The 17,171-nt window shown below is 46.9% G+C and overlaps 1 protein-coding gene across 2 annotated transcripts in view; it reads left to right on the top strand.

Annotated features, from left to right (window-relative positions):
* LOC137316523 (dedicator of cytokinesis protein 2-like) overlaps positions 1-17,171 on the top strand; it is a 1,021,473-nt gene that overhangs the window by 977,196 nt on the left and 27,106 nt on the right. For both annotated transcript variants that reach the window (XM_067980505.1, XM_067980471.1), the window contains exons 41-43: positions 1,497-1,638; positions 5,384-5,465; positions 8,814-8,898. In XM_067980505.1, the coding sequence (XP_067836606.1) occupies positions 1,497-1,638; positions 5,384-5,465; positions 8,814-8,898 (309 nt within the window). The remainder of the gene's footprint in view (positions 1-1,496; positions 1,639-5,383; positions 5,466-8,813; positions 8,899-17,171) is intronic.

Here is a 17,171-nt window from a genome sequence, read left to right as displayed (position 1 = left end):
TATCAAACAACTTTACTGGGTGGAGTTCTGGGAAATTCCCCTCCATGAAGGTGACCAAACACTACAGGGATAATGGTTGAGGCAGAAACTATGTCAAAATTCAAGGTTGGATTGGACAGGAGGATGAAGGAAAAGTGGATGAAGGGAATGAACAAAATGAAGGTCTAATCAGCAGGAACGGACAAAGTGAAGCTCAGGAAAGATTGATCAGGATGGGGCTCTTTTGTCTGGAAAAGAGACTAAAAGGAGGCCTTGTATAGGTTGTTAAATTTACAACAGAGCTCAATAGGGCGGACATGGAGAAACCTTTTTCACTTGTGGGACAGTCCAGAAGAAGGGAGCATAAATATAAGATAGCCACAAACCGATCAAACAAAGAATTTAGGAGGAATCTCTTTACACAGAGAGTGTTGAGACTGTGGAGCTCGTCGCCACATAGATTGATTGAAGCAGATAGCATTGACGTATTTAAGGGCTGTCTTGATGCATTCATGAGGGAGAAGGGAATATGAGGGATATGAGGGCAGGGTCGGAAGAGATAATTAGTGGGAGGAGGCTCGTGTGGAGCATAAAAACCGACATGGACCAGTTGGGCCGAATGGCCTGTTTCTGTGTGTAACTACGATGTATTTCCGATCCTTTGGATCAGTCTTGTGTCTTGTTGACCTGAACTGGATCTCAGGAAGATGTCATAGGGACAATATACAGCAACAATATTAACAGCAGCTTGAATTTATATAGCGCCTTTGGTGTAGTAAAACGTCCCAAGATGCTTCACAGGAGAGTTATCAAACAAATATTTGGCATCGAGCCACACAGAGGGATATTAGGACAGGTGAGCAAAAGTTTGGTCAAAGAGGTAGGTTTTAAGGAGTGTCTCAAAGGAGGAGAGAGAGGTAGAGAGACAGAGAGGTTTAGGGAAGGAATTCCAGAGCTTGGGGCCCAGATGGCTGAAGGCACGGCCACCAATGGTGGAGGAAGGAAATCGGGCATGTACAAGAGCAATGCGAATTGGAGGAACGCAGAGATCGCGGAGAGTTGTAGGGCCGGAGGAGGTTACAGAGATAGGGAGGAACGAGGCCATGGAGGGATTTGAACACAGGATGAGAAATTTAAATTCAAGGCATTGGTGGACCGCGAGCCAATGTAGGTCAGCGAGCACAGGGGTGATGGGTGAACGGGACTCGGTGCGAGTTAGGATACGGGCAGCAGAGTTTTGGATGTTCTGAAGTTTACCGAGGGTGGGAGACCAACCAGGAGAGCATTGGAATAGTCGAGGCGTGGATGAGGGTTTCAGCGGCCGCTGGACTGAGGCAGGGGTGGAGAATGACGATATTACAGAGGTGGAAGCACCACTCTCTCCAATCAGGGTTAGCAGCGATATAGCAGCTCTCGTATAATACACACACACACACACACACACACACAATGAGGCTTGCCCCATGTCCAGGGTCTCTGCACCCCAGCTAACCACACATCGTCTGCTGCCCTTTCAGAACAAGGTCTTCATTCACCGGGGGAAGGAATACGAAAGACGGGAGGATTTCGAGCACATGCTCATGACCCTGTTCCCAAACGCGGAGAAGATGAAGACAACGTCGCCCCCTGGAGACGAAATCAAGAACTCTCCTGGACAATGTATCCTTTCAGCTGAGCGAACAGATGAGTCGATGTAGTGGGGGCGGGGGGGGGGGGGGGGGAACAGGAAAATCAAGTCTACTAGCTTTAAATGATTTGTGAACTTGGACTCCCAAATCTCTCTGCTCCTCCACACTTCCTAGTTTCTCACCATTTAGAAAACACTCTGATTTATCTTTCTTAGGTCCGAAGTGGATGACCTCACACTTGCCCACATTGAACTCCATCTGCCATTGCTTGCCCACTCACTTAATCTGTCGATGTTCCTTTGCAACTTCCTGCTCCCATCTGCACTGCTTACTGTCCCTCCTAATTTAGTGTTATCTGCAAACATGGATATACAACTCCCTATTCCTTCATCCAAGTCATTGATAAATATTGTGAAATGTTGAGGCCCCAGGACAGATCCCTGAGGAATACCACTTGTCACAGCCCACCAATCACAGTACCTACAATCCAGCCTCACTCTCTGTCTCCAATCTCCCAACCAATTTACAACCCAAGTCAAAAGGCTAACTCCAAATCCATGTGCTCTTATTTTTGCCAATAATCTTTTGTGTGGGACCTTATCAAATGCCTTTTGGGAGTTCATGTAGATAACAACCATCGACGCTCAACGATAATGGAGTTGTTGACTAATTCTGGCAATCAATCTCGATTAATTAGTCTTTTAAAGACCCAGACATGACACAAGGAAAAACTTACACTCACCACATGTTTTGTCTTAAATTACTCATAGAATCATAGAATGGTTATAGCACAGAAGGAGGCCATTCGACCCATCGAGCCTGTGCTGGCTCTTTGTAAGAGCAATCCAGTTAGTCCTATTCCCCCATTCTTTCCCCGTAGCCCTGCAAATTTTTTCCCTTCAAGTATTTATCCAATTCCTTTTTGAAAGTTACTATTGAATCTGCTTCCACCACCCTTTCAGGCAGTGCATTCCAGGTCATAACCACTTGCTGCGTAAAAATGTTTTTCCTCATGTCGCCTTTGGTTCTTTGACCTCTGTGTCCTCTGGTTCTCAACCCTATCGCCAATCTCCTCTCAACCGTCTCTGCTCTAAGGAGAACAACCCCAGCTTCTCCAGTTTATCCGCGTAACTGAAGTCCCTCATCCCTGGAACTATTCTAGTAAATTTTTTCTGCACCCTCTCTCAGGCCTTCACATCCTTCCTAAAGTGCAGTGCCAGAATTGGACACAATATTCTATCTGTGGCCGAACCAATGTTTTAGAAAGGTTCAACGTAACTTCCTTGCTTTTGTACTCTATGCCTCTATTTATAAAGCCCAGGATCCCGTATGCTTTTTTAACCGCCTTCTCAACCTGTCTTGCCATCTTCAAAGATTTGTGCACATATACCCCCAGGTTTCTCTGTTCCTGCACCCACTTTAGAATTATACCATTTAGTTTATATTGTCTCTCCTTGTTCTTCCTGACAAAATGTATGACTTTGCACTTCTCTGCAATAAATTTCATCAGCCAAGTGTCCACCCATTCCACCAGCCTGTCTACGTCCTCTTGAAGTCTATTACCATCCTCCACAGTGTTTACTACACTTCCAAGTTTTGTGTTAAATGCAAATTTTGAAATTGTGCCCTGTACACCCAAGTCCAAATCATTATTATATATCAAAGAAAGCAGTGGTCCCAGCACCGACCCCTGGGGAACACCATTGTATACTTTCCTCCAGTCCAAAAAAACAACCGTGCACCACTGCTCTCTGTTTCCTGTCACTTAACTAATTTCGTATCCATGCTGCTACTGCCCCTTTTATACCATGGGCTTCATATACTGTATCCCAAAATGTTATTTTCTGAAAGAAATCTATCTCACTTGCGTTTGAATGAATCAATACTAACTGCTTCCACCGTCTCCCTCGATTGACTACTCACTCACTGGAATATTGTTTCCGCAGATTAGCTTTAAATTTACCCCCCCCCACCCCCGCAGGCCATGTCCTCTGGTTCTACTTTTCTGGACAAGGTCTGGACATTACCTGGTCCCTTTAGAATCCTGGATCATATCTCCTCTCCTCTTTTCTAGTTGAGAACATGCCCAATTTACATAATACTCTGCTCTTAAACCCAGCCAGCATCCACAGGGACCTCCTCACTTTAAAAAATAATCAGTAAATTGACAAACACATACGCTGTCCCTCAAGTACTTCTGCGGGAAATTAGTATACAGTTTAAGAGGGGCTGTCTGTCCTCCAAGGACTTAAAGGAAAATAAGAGTATTTTACCCAAAGTCAGAATTGACGATGGAATGGGGTCCAGTGTATTTCTTAATATTTTGGTTCAGATGGTTGCACTCTCACCTTTGAACCAGATGGCTGTGGGTTCCAGCCCCATTTCAGGGACTTGAGCACATTATCCAGGCTGACACTTCCAGTGCAGTACTGAGGGAGTGCTGCACTGTCGGAGATGCCGTCTTCTGGTTGACAAGTTAAACCGAGGCTCTGTCTGCTCTCTCAGATGGACGTAAAAGATCCGACGGCCACTATTTCGAAGATTGGATAGTTCACCTGGTGTCCTGGGCAATATTCCTTCCTCAATCAATAGACTGTCTGGCCATTCATCCCATTACTATTTGTGGGATCTTGCTATGTGCAAAATGGTTGCATCACTACAGTTAATCAATGTGTGAAGCACTTTGGGATGCTACAGATGTTAGCAGTGGCAGTTGGCAATAGTTGCCTTAGTTTTGACAATTTAGCCTCGAGGGGGATCTGTGCCATGGGGAGTCCAAACTCTAATTAGATGCAACCAGGGCAGAGTTAAGCTGCCATTAACACTGTCATTTTTGCATTGATGAAAAAGGGATTTCACCTGCAGATCAGGATAAAAATTGGAGACGAGTCAACTCCTGCTCCGACTGTTAATTGATGTGAGACTCCTCCACGGAGGCCAACTCGCGCCAGTTGGACAGTATAACTCTGGTCCAGTGTCAAACCAGGTTTAAGAAGTGCACAGAGGTGTCCAATAGATTTTAGGAGCACTTTGTAAACTCACTGCAGAGTCTCTCTAACACCATGAGAAAGAGGATTTCAATAAAAAGCAGCTTAGTACATGTGTGGAGATATCTGTCACTGATCGGCTAGTATAATGCAGAAAGAAATAACTTGCATTTATGTAGCAGCATTCACTGCCTCAGGACATCCCAAAGCACTTTACAGCCAATGAAGTACTTTTGAGATGTAGTCACTATCGTGATGTAAGAAATACAACAGCCAATTTGCGCACAGCAAGGTCCCACAAACAGCATTGTGATAATGACCAATAATCTGTTTTAGTGATGTTGGTTGAGGGATAAATATTGGCCAGGACACCGGGGAGAACTCCCCTGCTCTTCTTTGAAATAATGTCATGGGATCTTTTACGTCCACCTGAAAGGGCAGACGGGGTCTCGGTTTAATGCATCATCCGAAAGACAGCACCTCCGAGAGTGCTGCACTCCCTCAGTACTGCAATGGGAGTGTCAGCCTGGATTATGTGCTCAAGTCTCTGGAGTGGGATTATGAACCCACAACCTTCTGACTCAGAAGGGAGAGTGCTACCCACTGAGCCACGGCTGACACCTGAATATACCTCGGGTACCAGAGCTTCGACAGGCCGAAAGCCCTGTTCTCACCCATACCTTTTCCTAACGATGATCCTCATTCTTTCAACTTGCTTCCTCCATCTCCCGCGGCGTGGCCGCGACAACGCTGCCCCCCTGTGTTCTGTTCCTTTACTGCAACCCACAGTCATTCAGTGTTTCACCGTGCAGCCGATCTTGACCCAACAACTGAAATTCCACAACAAGAATGTTCCGGAGCAGATTGTGGAGTAAGTTCTTGGCTGCGGCCGGCGTGTTATTAAGTGCAGGTATCTCAGGGCGAAGAGCGGACACTGCCCGGCCTGTTACATACGAACGTACGAAAATGACGGCCAGGGAAAGACCCAGCTGGTCCATCGAGCCTGGCCCCACACTCGTGATACCTGGACCATCATTGATTGGACACTTCCTACCCCCGCACACCCCCCCAGCAACCATGTAATCGCCTCGGAGAGGCAAAAAGGAAGGAAACCCAGGGCCAAAAAGGGAAAATTCAGCAAGGTTGCCCCTAGCGTCATCAACTTAAAAAGCATGTTTTAAATTTTCCCCCTCATCTATTAAGGGGCACAATTAATAAGAAGAACTTGACCATTAAAAAGTAGCAACAAAAGTAAAACTTTATAAAACTAAATGATAATGTCACTCTCAGCCCTTGTGGTGTCCACCGGTCACGTAAGGCCTCAAGAGTACTGGCGGACACCATGTGCTCCCTCCCCAGGCCCCAGCAGAGGCCCGTGGTTTTAACATGGGGTGGGAGGGTGGGAAGACCGCTCCTGCTGTTCCCAGCACAAGGTTAAGGTAAGTAAACAAATACTTTTACCGTTCGGGTGGTGGCCTCCTGCGGCCCCTTTAAGGACCCTCTGGTCCGGCTGCCATGCGTCGGAGAAGACTGCCCGCTGCCCGCGGGGTGTGCCATTTAGAACCGAGATGAGGAGAAATTTCTTCACTCAGAGGGTGGTGAGCCTGTGGAATCCTCTACCACAGAAGGCGGTGGAGGCCAAGTCATTAGATGTGTTCAAGAAGGAGATAGATATATTTCTTAATGCTAAAGGGATCAAGGGATATGGGGAAAAAGCAGGAACAGAGTTAGATGATCAGCCATGAACATTTTGAATGGCGGAGCAGGCCCGAAGGGCCGAATGGCCTACTCTTGCTCCTATTTTCTATGTTTCTATGTTTCTACCATCACTTGCAAACGAATGGTACTGCCGCCATCAGGGAGAGGCCTGCACTCATGCGCCTGTATCCCAATGAGATTCAGTGGCCCCCCCCCCCCCGACCCCGATATTTACGGGGAGGAGGGGAGGGAGCGGGGGACCATGGTAACGGGGGAGTGGGGGGAGGGATATCCCGGGTACGCGGAGGCACTGCCACGTTTAACAGGACGACCACATTATCATTTTTGTTCTTCCTTTTCCCGCCCGGCAACCAGCGGCAGGAGGCCGCAGCCGGGGACCCTTGGGAACGGGCCCCCGGCAATCGTGATCGTGGGGCGGGCGCCAGTTGGGGGCTGGAGGCGGGGGCAGGTCGCTAATCGCGGCAGGAGGTAGAGAGAGGGAGAGGCCGCAATCGGCCGAAGGGTTTGCTTGAGGGGCCAGTGAGGGGGAGCACTCCTGCTCCTCCTGGCCCACATGGAGAGCTGTAAAATGCACCTTACCTGCTCTCTCCTCCATTTCACTGCCTGGTTTCCCGGCCCCTGTTAACTTTAAATCGGGCTCCCAGGTGCACCGTGGGAGCCCGATTTAAATATGCTAATGAAGTGCCCTAAGACAGTATTCACGCGCACCAGGAAGAACATAAGAACATAAGAAATAGGAGCAGGAGTAGGCCAATCGGCCCCTCGAGCCTGCTCCGCCATTCAAAAAGATCATGGCTGATCTGATCCTAACCTCAAATCTAAAGAACACAAGAAGTCGGAGCAGGACCCGGCCACTCAGCCCCTGGGCCCTCTCCACCACCCACAGGGCCTTGACCGATCCGAACTCAGCTTCATGTCCAATTTCCTGCCCGCTCCCCGTAACCCCTAATTCCCTTTACTTCTAGGAAACTGTCTATTTCTGTTTTAAATTTATTTAATGATGTAGCTTCCACAGCTTCCTGGGGCAGCAAATTCCACAGACCCACCACCCTCTGAGTGAAGAAGTTTCCCCTCATCTCAGTTTTGAAGGAGCAGCCCCTTATTCTAAGATTATGCCCCCTAGTTCTAGCTTCACCCATCCTTGGGAACATCCTTACCGCATCCACCCGATCAAGCCCAGGAAACCCGCTGTCAGAAAAAACGCGGACTGCGGACGCGTTCCTCCTTATTTAGGGTCGACCCCCTCCCCCCACAACCTGCTCCCACCTCTTGTGGTGTTGGGGTGGGGGTGGTGGGGGGGTCGGTGGTTATTATCGAGGCCAGCTTCTTCAGGATAAAATTAAAGGGTGACATTTAAACTGAAACCCAAAGCTCTTGGGAATGGGACGTGAGTGGTCAGAATAGACTCCTATCTGGAGAATCTAGTAGGGACTTCACAGGTCATGCTGGAAATGAGTGTCCCGTACAATCATTTTAGTGCACTGTAAATCTAATGTTACTGGTCGCCATGGTCCCCTGGGAACGACTATCCCACACTCAGCCCTTTCCTCAGCACACTGATGAGAAAGATGGGGCAAGCAGCAAATCATTTCCACTGTAAGCCTCACACTGCCTGGCTGCCCTCCGCGGTGAATCATCGTTCATGTCTCAGTGTCTCTCCTAGCCACTCACCTCAGACCTCACGGGCAGCCTTTCGACCGCTGCCCCTGTGCGGGCTGCTCCTGTGACCTTTTACGCACTGACCGTTCCACTTTATCAAATCTGTTCCAGTTCTCGTGGGCTAATAATCCAGAGAGTGTGAGTTCAACACCCATCGTAGGCAGATTGAGAATTTGAATTCAGTTCAGAAAAAAAAAGTTTGGAAATAAGAAGCTGGTATCAGTAAAAGTGACCATGAAGCTGTCGGATTGTCGTTAAAAAAAACCCCAGCCGGTTCACTCATGCCCTTTAGGGAAGGAAACCTGCCGTCCTTACCCGGCCCGGGCCTATATGTGACTCCAGTCCTCACACCAATGTGGTTGACTCTTAACTGCCTAGCAAGCTGCTCAATTGTATCAAACCACTGGGCAAATAGGAATGGGCAATAAATGCCGGCCTTGCCAGCGATGCCCAGATCCCGAGAATTAATAAATAATAAAGATAACTAGTGAAAACACACAACACTTGTTATTAACTGGAAGTTAACCGGAGCTACTTTTGGGCGTCTCGGGTCTCCTCTCGTCCCATCTATACAGGGTTCCTGCCGAAGTTATGGTGATGAAGCGGAAGATTCCCCAAGATAATTCCCAACCCCCACCCCCCCCCCCCCCATCTCTCTCATGTGTCCTTCCACTCCCCTTCTCAAGGTAGTGAGCCATGCTGGGATACATCTCTGTAGCCGCTACCACTCCAGCTAAAAGAGGTGAGAAAACTGGAGAAAGACCCTTCAGCTCGAACACAAAATCCTCGAGGATATTTCCTTCTTTCACCTTACCAATTTTTTTCCCCTTTCACCCATCAGCTTCTTCAAGGCTAATAATGTTATGAAGTTCAGCTACTCCAGACCAATCAGGAGAGGGCCAAAGGACCCTGAGAATGAATTTGCGGTAAGTACCTTTTTATCCATTAAAATAAACCTCCATATCTATCTATCCATCTATCTATCTGTCTGTCTGTCTATCTGTCTATCTATCCATCTATCTATCTATCTATCATCTATCTATCATCTATTCATCTATCTATCATCTATTCATCTATCTATCTATCATCTATCATCTATCTATCTATCATCTATCTATCTATCTATCATCTATTCATCTATCTATCTATCTATCTATCATCTATCTCTCTATCTATCATCTATTCATCCATCTATCTATCTATCTTTCAATTAAAGAAAGAAAGAACTTGCATTTATATAGTGCTTTTAACTACCTCAGGATGTCCCAAAATGCTTTAAAGCCAATTAAGTAATTTTGAAGTGTGGTCACTGTTGTAATGTAGGAAACGCGGCAGCCAATTTGCACGCAGTAAGGTCCCACAAATGGCAATGAGATAACGGCCAGATAATCTGTTTTTTTAGTGATTTTGGTTGAGGGATAAATATTGGCCAGAGTCCTGGGGAGAATTCCTCAGCTCTTCTTCGAAATAGTGGCTGTGGGATCTTTTACATCCACCTTAGAGGGCAGACGGTGCCTCGGTTTAACATCTCATCTGAAAGACGGCACCTCCGACAGTGCAGCACTCCCTCAGTGCTGCACTGGAGCGTCAGCCTGGATTGTGTGCTCAAGTCTCTGGAGTGGGGCTCGAACACCTCACTTCCCCGATCTATCTAGGCCAATGCTCGACCGTATTATGTATAAATCCTTAAATAGGGCCCCGATTTCCTCGGTGTTAAATATCCCATCCTTTCATCGGAAGAAGGGTCGAGGAGTAATAATGTGAGTGGCTGCTTTAAGCCAAACCTTTATGGTCTTATGTTCCTTTGCCCACCCGAGGGAAGCCAGAGAGTGTCTAAAGTGAACCTTTCGCAGCTGTCTTTATTGTTCTCTCCCTCCTGCACTAACTGAGCTCATTAAGAGTACAGAGCCGACTCTGCTGTTATGCTGATCAAAGATTTTGATTCTATGATGTATGTCAGCTTTTTCCTTAAAACTTTTACGCTGGGGATGGTCTCTGACGTCGCTCCCTAATTAAAATGCGCTTCCATTAATGCTGACGATTTTCAGTCTACCTTATCTCCAGAACACTGGGCACATCAACTTTCGGCATCTGCCAAAGTGCCTTTAATTAGTGGAAAGCGAGGGCCTCGCTGTTAACTCGCTCACTGGCAAACATGCCGACCGTTCCTTCCGCTGCTCCTCATGAACTCTTCACCTCACTCAAAATCGTGCAGCACAGAAGGAGGCCAATCGGCCCGTCACGCTTGTTGCCGGCTCTTTGAAACAGCTGTGCGATTAGCCCCTACTCAGTTTTCCCTTCCTTCGACAACCTGTAGACTTTTAAAATCCAAACTTGACGTCAACTTGTTCACAATGACTCATCTGCTGAGCTATTCTATTTGCCTGTGCAGGGACTTTCACTAAAGGTTCTGGGTAAGAAAATCTACCTTCTTGGTGAGTTGGCCCTTGTAGTTTTTTTAAGTTGGTTTTAAGAGACAGTAATCAGAGGACACAGATTTAAGATAATTGGCAAAAGAACCAGGGGGGAGATGAGGAGAATTTTTTCTTATCAGCGAGTTGTTATGATCTGGAATGCACTGATTGAAAAGGGCGGTGGAAGCAGATTCAATAATATCTTTCAAAAGGGAATTGGATAAATAATTAAAGGGGAAAAATTTGCAGGGCTATGGAGAAAGAGCAGGGGAGTGGGTCTAATTGGATAGCTCTTTCAAAGAGCTGGCACAGGCACGATGGGCCAAATGGCCTCCTTCTGTTCTGTATGAATCTATGAGACTCCAGTGGATGGGATTTTCCTCTTGGACAGAATCCTGGTCCAACTTCGACAGGTTGGGACTTCTGCCCATCCCATAGTTGCTCCACTGACCCCGACCAACCTTCCAGAGTTAACCCAGATTCCAACCTGCATCAGGGAGCCCACCTCGGGGGAGGAGTGGGAGGGGCGGGGCGTCCCTCGGCAGAGGGAGTGCAATCAATCGCCCTCGCTTGAGAGCTGTGGCCACACTGGACACCAACAACACACCGAGGTTCCTAATGTCCAGCGTTGCTACGGTGTCCACCACAGGAAGTAGGTCCCGTGACACCTTCCCCTCACTAACGCACCACTTCAACATGGCCGGTAAGAAAATCCTGGAAGAGTTGCTGAGCCGCGGAGAGCTGGCGGAACGGCTCCCTGTTTGGGGGGGGGGGGTCATCAACTCTGGTAGGACGTCTTCCAGGAGGTGTCACCACGTGACCCTCCCGCCTCCAACCGTCCCGCCCGTACGCTCCCATCATTGGTCGTCCGACACGTCCATTATCAGAGCACACTGCCTTCCCAGGCCAAACGGAAAGCAAACAGACTCTTTGTCACCCAAAGATTGGACCATTCTTGATTGTGTCAAACAGCCTTTCCTTCCCTCCCCCCCACCGCCCCCACCAGTTAAATGCCGGCCTTGCCAGCGACGCCCACATCCCATGAACGAATAAAAAGAAACCCCCATCTCTATTGTTTTTATAACTAATAAACAAAAGTGTTCAAAGTAAATGGAAAAAAAGAACACTTTTTTTTAACACCCCTGTGATTTGTCTCCAGAGTTGCAGGAAGCGGTGCCCTGGAGATTAATCATTAATTCCTGGAGACTCCAGGACAATCCTGAAGGGTTGGTGACCCTTATTTCCTGCCCGATTTTCTGCCTCTCCTCATTGGGGTTACATCGCCATCTGCTTAAATATGTCCCCCACCGCCCCCCTCCCCTGTTGCAGACAAATAGGAGCCTCCGGTTGGCAGTGGGTTGTCATGACTCCACCCACCCTTTCCTGGTGCCGGGACATTAATATCGGGAGTCTGAATGGCCTTCTTACTTGATTGAAGGACTGAAATCTTATTCCTGAATCTTTCCCCCACTCCTAGAAGCCAAGACAATTAGAGGTGATAAGAGCAAAGGAAAGGACCTCTTACCTCTTAGAGAAATCGCAACAACTTCCACTTGTACAGCCTGAGGAGCTTTGCAAAGAGGCCAATTGGCCCCAGTGGAGGAATAGGGAGAAGGTTAGGGAAGGCGACCGAAGAGGTGGGTATTGAGGAAAGAGGGGGAGAGGAGAGCACAGCAGTCCAACAACAACAACAACAACAACAACTTGCCTTTAAGGTAGTAAAACGCCCCAAGGGGATTCACAGGAGCGATTATCAAACAAAATTTGATACCAAGCCACATAAGGAGATATTAGGACAGGCGACCAAAAGCTTGGTCAAAGAGGTAGGTTTTAAGGAGCGTCTTAAAGGAAGGTAGAGAGGCGGAGAGGTTTAGGGAGGGAATTCCAGAGCTTAGGACCTAGGCAGCTGAAGGCACGGCCGCCAATGGTGGAGCGATTAAAATTGGGGATGCGCAAGAGGCCAGAATTAGCGGGCATAAGCTGCGATGTGGGGCTGGAGGAGATATTAAATCCACGGAATTCACCGTGCCAACCAACTCTGGTTGCATTCTCCTTGAAGTCAAATAGATTTGTCAAAAGCTGGATCAAGCTGATTTTGAATAATTCCTCAACACTTTCAGCCCATTGTAACAGGATGTGTGCTCCATCCTGGGGATCAGTCTTGTTACTGCAGCTTAAGCTTCACACTTTCTTATTTCAGCAGCGATTGGCCTCAGTTAGTAGATGAAGAAAGACTTCATAACATCACAGTATGGTACAGCACAGAAGGAGGCCATTCGGCCCACTGTACTTGTGCCAGCTCTTTGAAACAGCCATCCAGTTAGTCCCACTTGCATTTATTTATATAGAAACATAGAATCATAGAATGGTTACAGCACAGAAGGAGGCCATTCGGCCCATCAAGCCTGTGCCGGCTCTTTGTAAGAGCAATTCAGTTAGTCCCATTCCCCCGCTCTTTCCCCGTAGCCTTGCAAATTTTTTCCCTTCAAGGGGAGAGTTATAGAACAAAGAGATCTAGGAGTACAGATTCATAGCTCCTTGAAAGTGGAGTCACAGGTGGATAGGGTGGTGAAGAAGGCATTCAGCATGCTTGGTTTCATTGGTCAGAACATTGAATGCAGGAGTTGGGATGTCTTGTTGAAGTTGTACAGGGCATTGGTGAGGCCACACTTGGAGTACTGTGTACAGTTCTGGTCACCCTATTATAGAAAGGATATTATTAAACTAGAAAGAGTGCAGAAAAGATTTACTAGGATGCTACCGGGACTTGATGGTTTGACTTACAGGGAGAGGTTAGACAGACTGGGACTTTATTCCCTGGAGAGTAGGAGGTTAAGGGGTGATCTTATAGAAGTCTATAAAATAATGAGGGGCATAGATAAGGTCGATAGTCAGAATCTTTTCCCAAAGGTAGGGGAGTCTATAACGAGGGGGCACAGATTTAAGGTGAGAGGGGAGAGATACAAAAGGATCCAGAGGGGCAATTTTTTCACTCAAAGGGTGGTGAGTGTCTGGAACGAGCTGCCAGAGGCAGTAGTAGAGGCGGGTACAATTTTGTCTTTTAAAAAGCATTTGGACAGTTACATGGGGAAGATGGGTATCGAGGGATATGGGCCAAGTGCAGGCAATTGGGACTAGCTTAGTGGTATAAACTGGGCGACATGGACATGTTGGGCCGAAGGGCCTGTTTCCATGTTGTAACTTCTATGATTCTATGATTCTATGATTCTAAGTATTTGTCTAATTCCTTTTTGAAAGCCACGATTGAATCTGCCTCCACCATCCTTTCAGGCAGCGCATTCCAGATCATAACCACTCGCTGCGTTAAAAAGTTTTTACTCCTGTCACCTTTGGTTCATTTGCCAATCACCTTAAATCCGTGATATGCTCCTCCTGCACTATGTGGGAAGTCATGGACACTGCAGGTGTCCCTGGCAACCATGTGTGCAGGAAGTGTGTCCAGATGCAGCTATTGGCTTCCCGCATTTCGGAGCTGGAGCTGCGAGTGGATTCACTGTGGAGCATCCGCGATGATGAGACTATCGTGGATAGCACATTCAGTGAGGTGGTCACACCGCAGGTAAAGATTACGCAGGCAGAAAGGAAATGGGTGACCGCCAGGCAGAGTAAAAGGACGAGGCAGGTAGAGCAGGAGTCCCCTGGGGCCATCTCCCTCTCAAACAGATATACCGCTTTGGATACTGTTGGGGGAGATGGCTTATCAGGGGAAAGCAGCAAGAGCCAGGTTCGTGGCACCACGGGTGGCTCTGCTGCACAGGAGGGGAGGAAGAAGAGTGGCAGGGCTATAGTGATAGGGGATTCAATTGAAAGGGGAACAGATAGGCGTTTCTGTGGCTGCAAACGTGACTCCAGAATGGTATGTTGCCTCCCTGGTGCTAGGGTCAAGGATGTCACGGAGCGGCTGCAGGGCATTCTGGAGGAGGAGGGTGAACAGCCAGTAGTCGTGGTCCATATTGGTACCAATGACATAGGTAAAAAAAGGGATGAGATCCTGCAAGGTGAATTTAAGGAGATAGGAGATAAATTAAAAAGCAGGACCTCAAAGATTGTGATCTCAGGATTACTACCAGTGCCACGTGCTAGTGAGTATACGAACAGGAGAATAGACAAGATGAATGCGTGGCTGCAGGGATGGTGTAGGAGGGAGGGATTTAGATTCCTGGGACATTAGGACCGGTTCTGGGGAAGGTGGGACCTGTTCAAGCAGGACGGGTTACACCCGAGCAGGACCGGGACCAATGTCCTCGCGGGGGTGTCTGCTAGTGCTGTTGGGGAAGGTTTAAACTAGAATGGCAGGGGGATGGGAACCTGAGCAGGGAGACAGGGGAGGGGGGAAACAAGGATAGAAACAAAAGACAGAAAGGGAAGAAGAAATAGTGGAAGGCAGAGAAAACAAGGGCGAAAAACAAATAGGGCCATAGTGCAAAATAAAACTAAGATGACTAGCAATCTTAAAAAGACATGTCTAAAGGCATTGTGTCTAAATGCGCGGAGCATTTGCAATAAGTTGAAGAATTAACAACGTAGATAGATATTAGCGGTTATGATATAGTTGTGATTACGGAGACATGGCTGCAGGGTGACCAAGGATGGGAACTGAACATCCAGGGGTATTCAGTATTTAGGAAGGACGGGCAAAAAGGGAAAGGAGGTGGGGTAGCGTTGTTAGTAAAGGAGGAAATCAATGCAATAGTGAGGAAAGATATTGGCTCGGAAAATCACGATGTGGAATCTGTATGGGTGGAGCTAAGAAACACCAAGGGGCAGAAAACGTTGCTGGGGGTTGTCTATAGGCCCCCAAACAGTAGTGGAGATGTAGGGGAGGGCATTCAACAGGAAATTAGAGACGCATGCAAGAAGGATACAACTATAATCATGGGTGACTTTAATCTACATATAGATTGGTGAAACCAAATTAGCAATAATACTGTGGGGGAGGAATTCCTGGAGTGTGTACGTGATGGTTTTCTAGACCAAGACGTTGAGGAACCAACTAGAGAACCGGCAATCCTAGACTGGGTATTGTGCAATGAGAAAGGATTAATTAACAATCTTGTTGTGCGGGGTCCCTTAGGGAAGAGCGAACATAACATGAAAGAATTCCTCATTAAGATGGAGAGTGAAGTAGTCGAATCCGAAACTAGGGTCCTGAATCTAAATAAAGGAAATTACGAAAGTATGAGGTGTGAGTTGGCTATGATAGATTGGGGAACTTTACTAAAAGGGATGACGGTGGATAGGCAATGGCTAATATTTAAAGAACGTGTGCAGGAATTACAACAATTATTCATTCCTGTCTGGCACAAAAATAAAACAGGAAAGGTGGCTCAACCGTGGCTTACAAAAGAAATTAGGGATAATATTAGATCCAAAGAGGAGACATATAAAATTGCCAGAAAAAGCAGCAAGCCGGAGGATTGGGAGATGTTCAGAATTCAGCAAAGGAGGACAAAGAGATTGATTAAGAGGGGAAAAATAGATTATGAGAGTAAACTAGCAGGGAACATAAAAACTGACTGTAAAAGCTTCTATAAATATGTCAAGAGAAAAAGATTAGTGAAGACAAATGTAGGTCCTTTACAGTCAGAAATGGGGGAAATTATAATGGGGAACAAAGAAATGGCAGAACAATTAAACACATACTTTGGTTCTGTCTTCACAAAGGAGGACACAAATAACCTCCCAGAAATGTTAGGGAACCAAGGGTCTAATGAGAGGGAGGAACTGAAGGAAACCAGTATTAGTAAAAAAATAGTGCTCGGGAAATTAATGGGGCTAAAGACTGACAAATCCCCAGGGCCTGATAATCTACATCCCAGAGTACTAAAGGAAATGGCCCTGGAAATAATGGATGCATTGGTGATCATCTTCCAAAATTCGATAGACTCTGGAACAGTTCCTACAGATTGGAGGGTGGCAAATGTAACCCCACTATTTAAAAAAGGAGGGAGAGAAAAAACAGGGAATTACAGACCAGTTAGCCAAACATCAATAGTGGGGAAAATACTAGAGTCTATTATAAAAGATATGATAACAGAACACTTGGAGGGCATTAATGGGATTGGACAAAGTCAGCATGGGTTTATGAAAGGAAAATCATGCTTAACAAATCTACTGGAGTTTTTTGAGGATGCAACTAGTAGAATAGAAAGGGGAGATCCAGTGGATGTGGTGTATTTGGATTTTCAGAAGGCTTTTGATAAAGTCCCACACAAGAGGTTAGTGTGCAAAATTAAATCACATGGGATTGGGGGGAATATACTGGCATGGATTGAGAATTGATTGACAGACAGGAAACAGAGAGTAGGAATAAACGGGTCTTTTTCTGAGTGGCAGGCAGTGACTAGTGGGGTACCGCAGGGATCAGTGCTTGGGCCCCAGCTATTCACACTATATATCAATGATTTGGATGAGGGAACTAAATGTAACATTTCCAAGTTTGCAGACGACACAAAGCTGGGTTGGAATGTGAGCTGTGAGGAGATTGCAAAGAGGCTCCAATGTGATTTAGACAAGTTGGGTGAGTGGGCAAGAACATGGCAGATGCAGTATAATGTGGATAAATGTGAGGTTATCCACTTTGGTTGTAAAAACAGAAAGGCAGAATATTATCTGAATGGTGATAGATTGGGAAAAGGGGAGGTGCAACGAGACCTGGGTGTCCTTGTACACCAGTCGTTGAAAGCAAGCATTCAGGTGCAGCAAGCAGTTAGGAAGGCGAATGGTATATTGGCCTTCATTGCAAGGGGATTTGAGTACAGGAG

Source organism: Heptranchias perlo, chromosome 1, assembly GCF_035084215.1.
Source record: "Heptranchias perlo isolate sHepPer1 chromosome 1, sHepPer1.hap1, whole genome shotgun sequence".
In the NCBI taxonomy this organism is placed as follows: domain Eukaryota; kingdom Metazoa; phylum Chordata; class Chondrichthyes; order Hexanchiformes; family Hexanchidae; genus Heptranchias; species Heptranchias perlo.
This window is presented reverse-complemented; position numbering and strand designations above follow the sequence as displayed.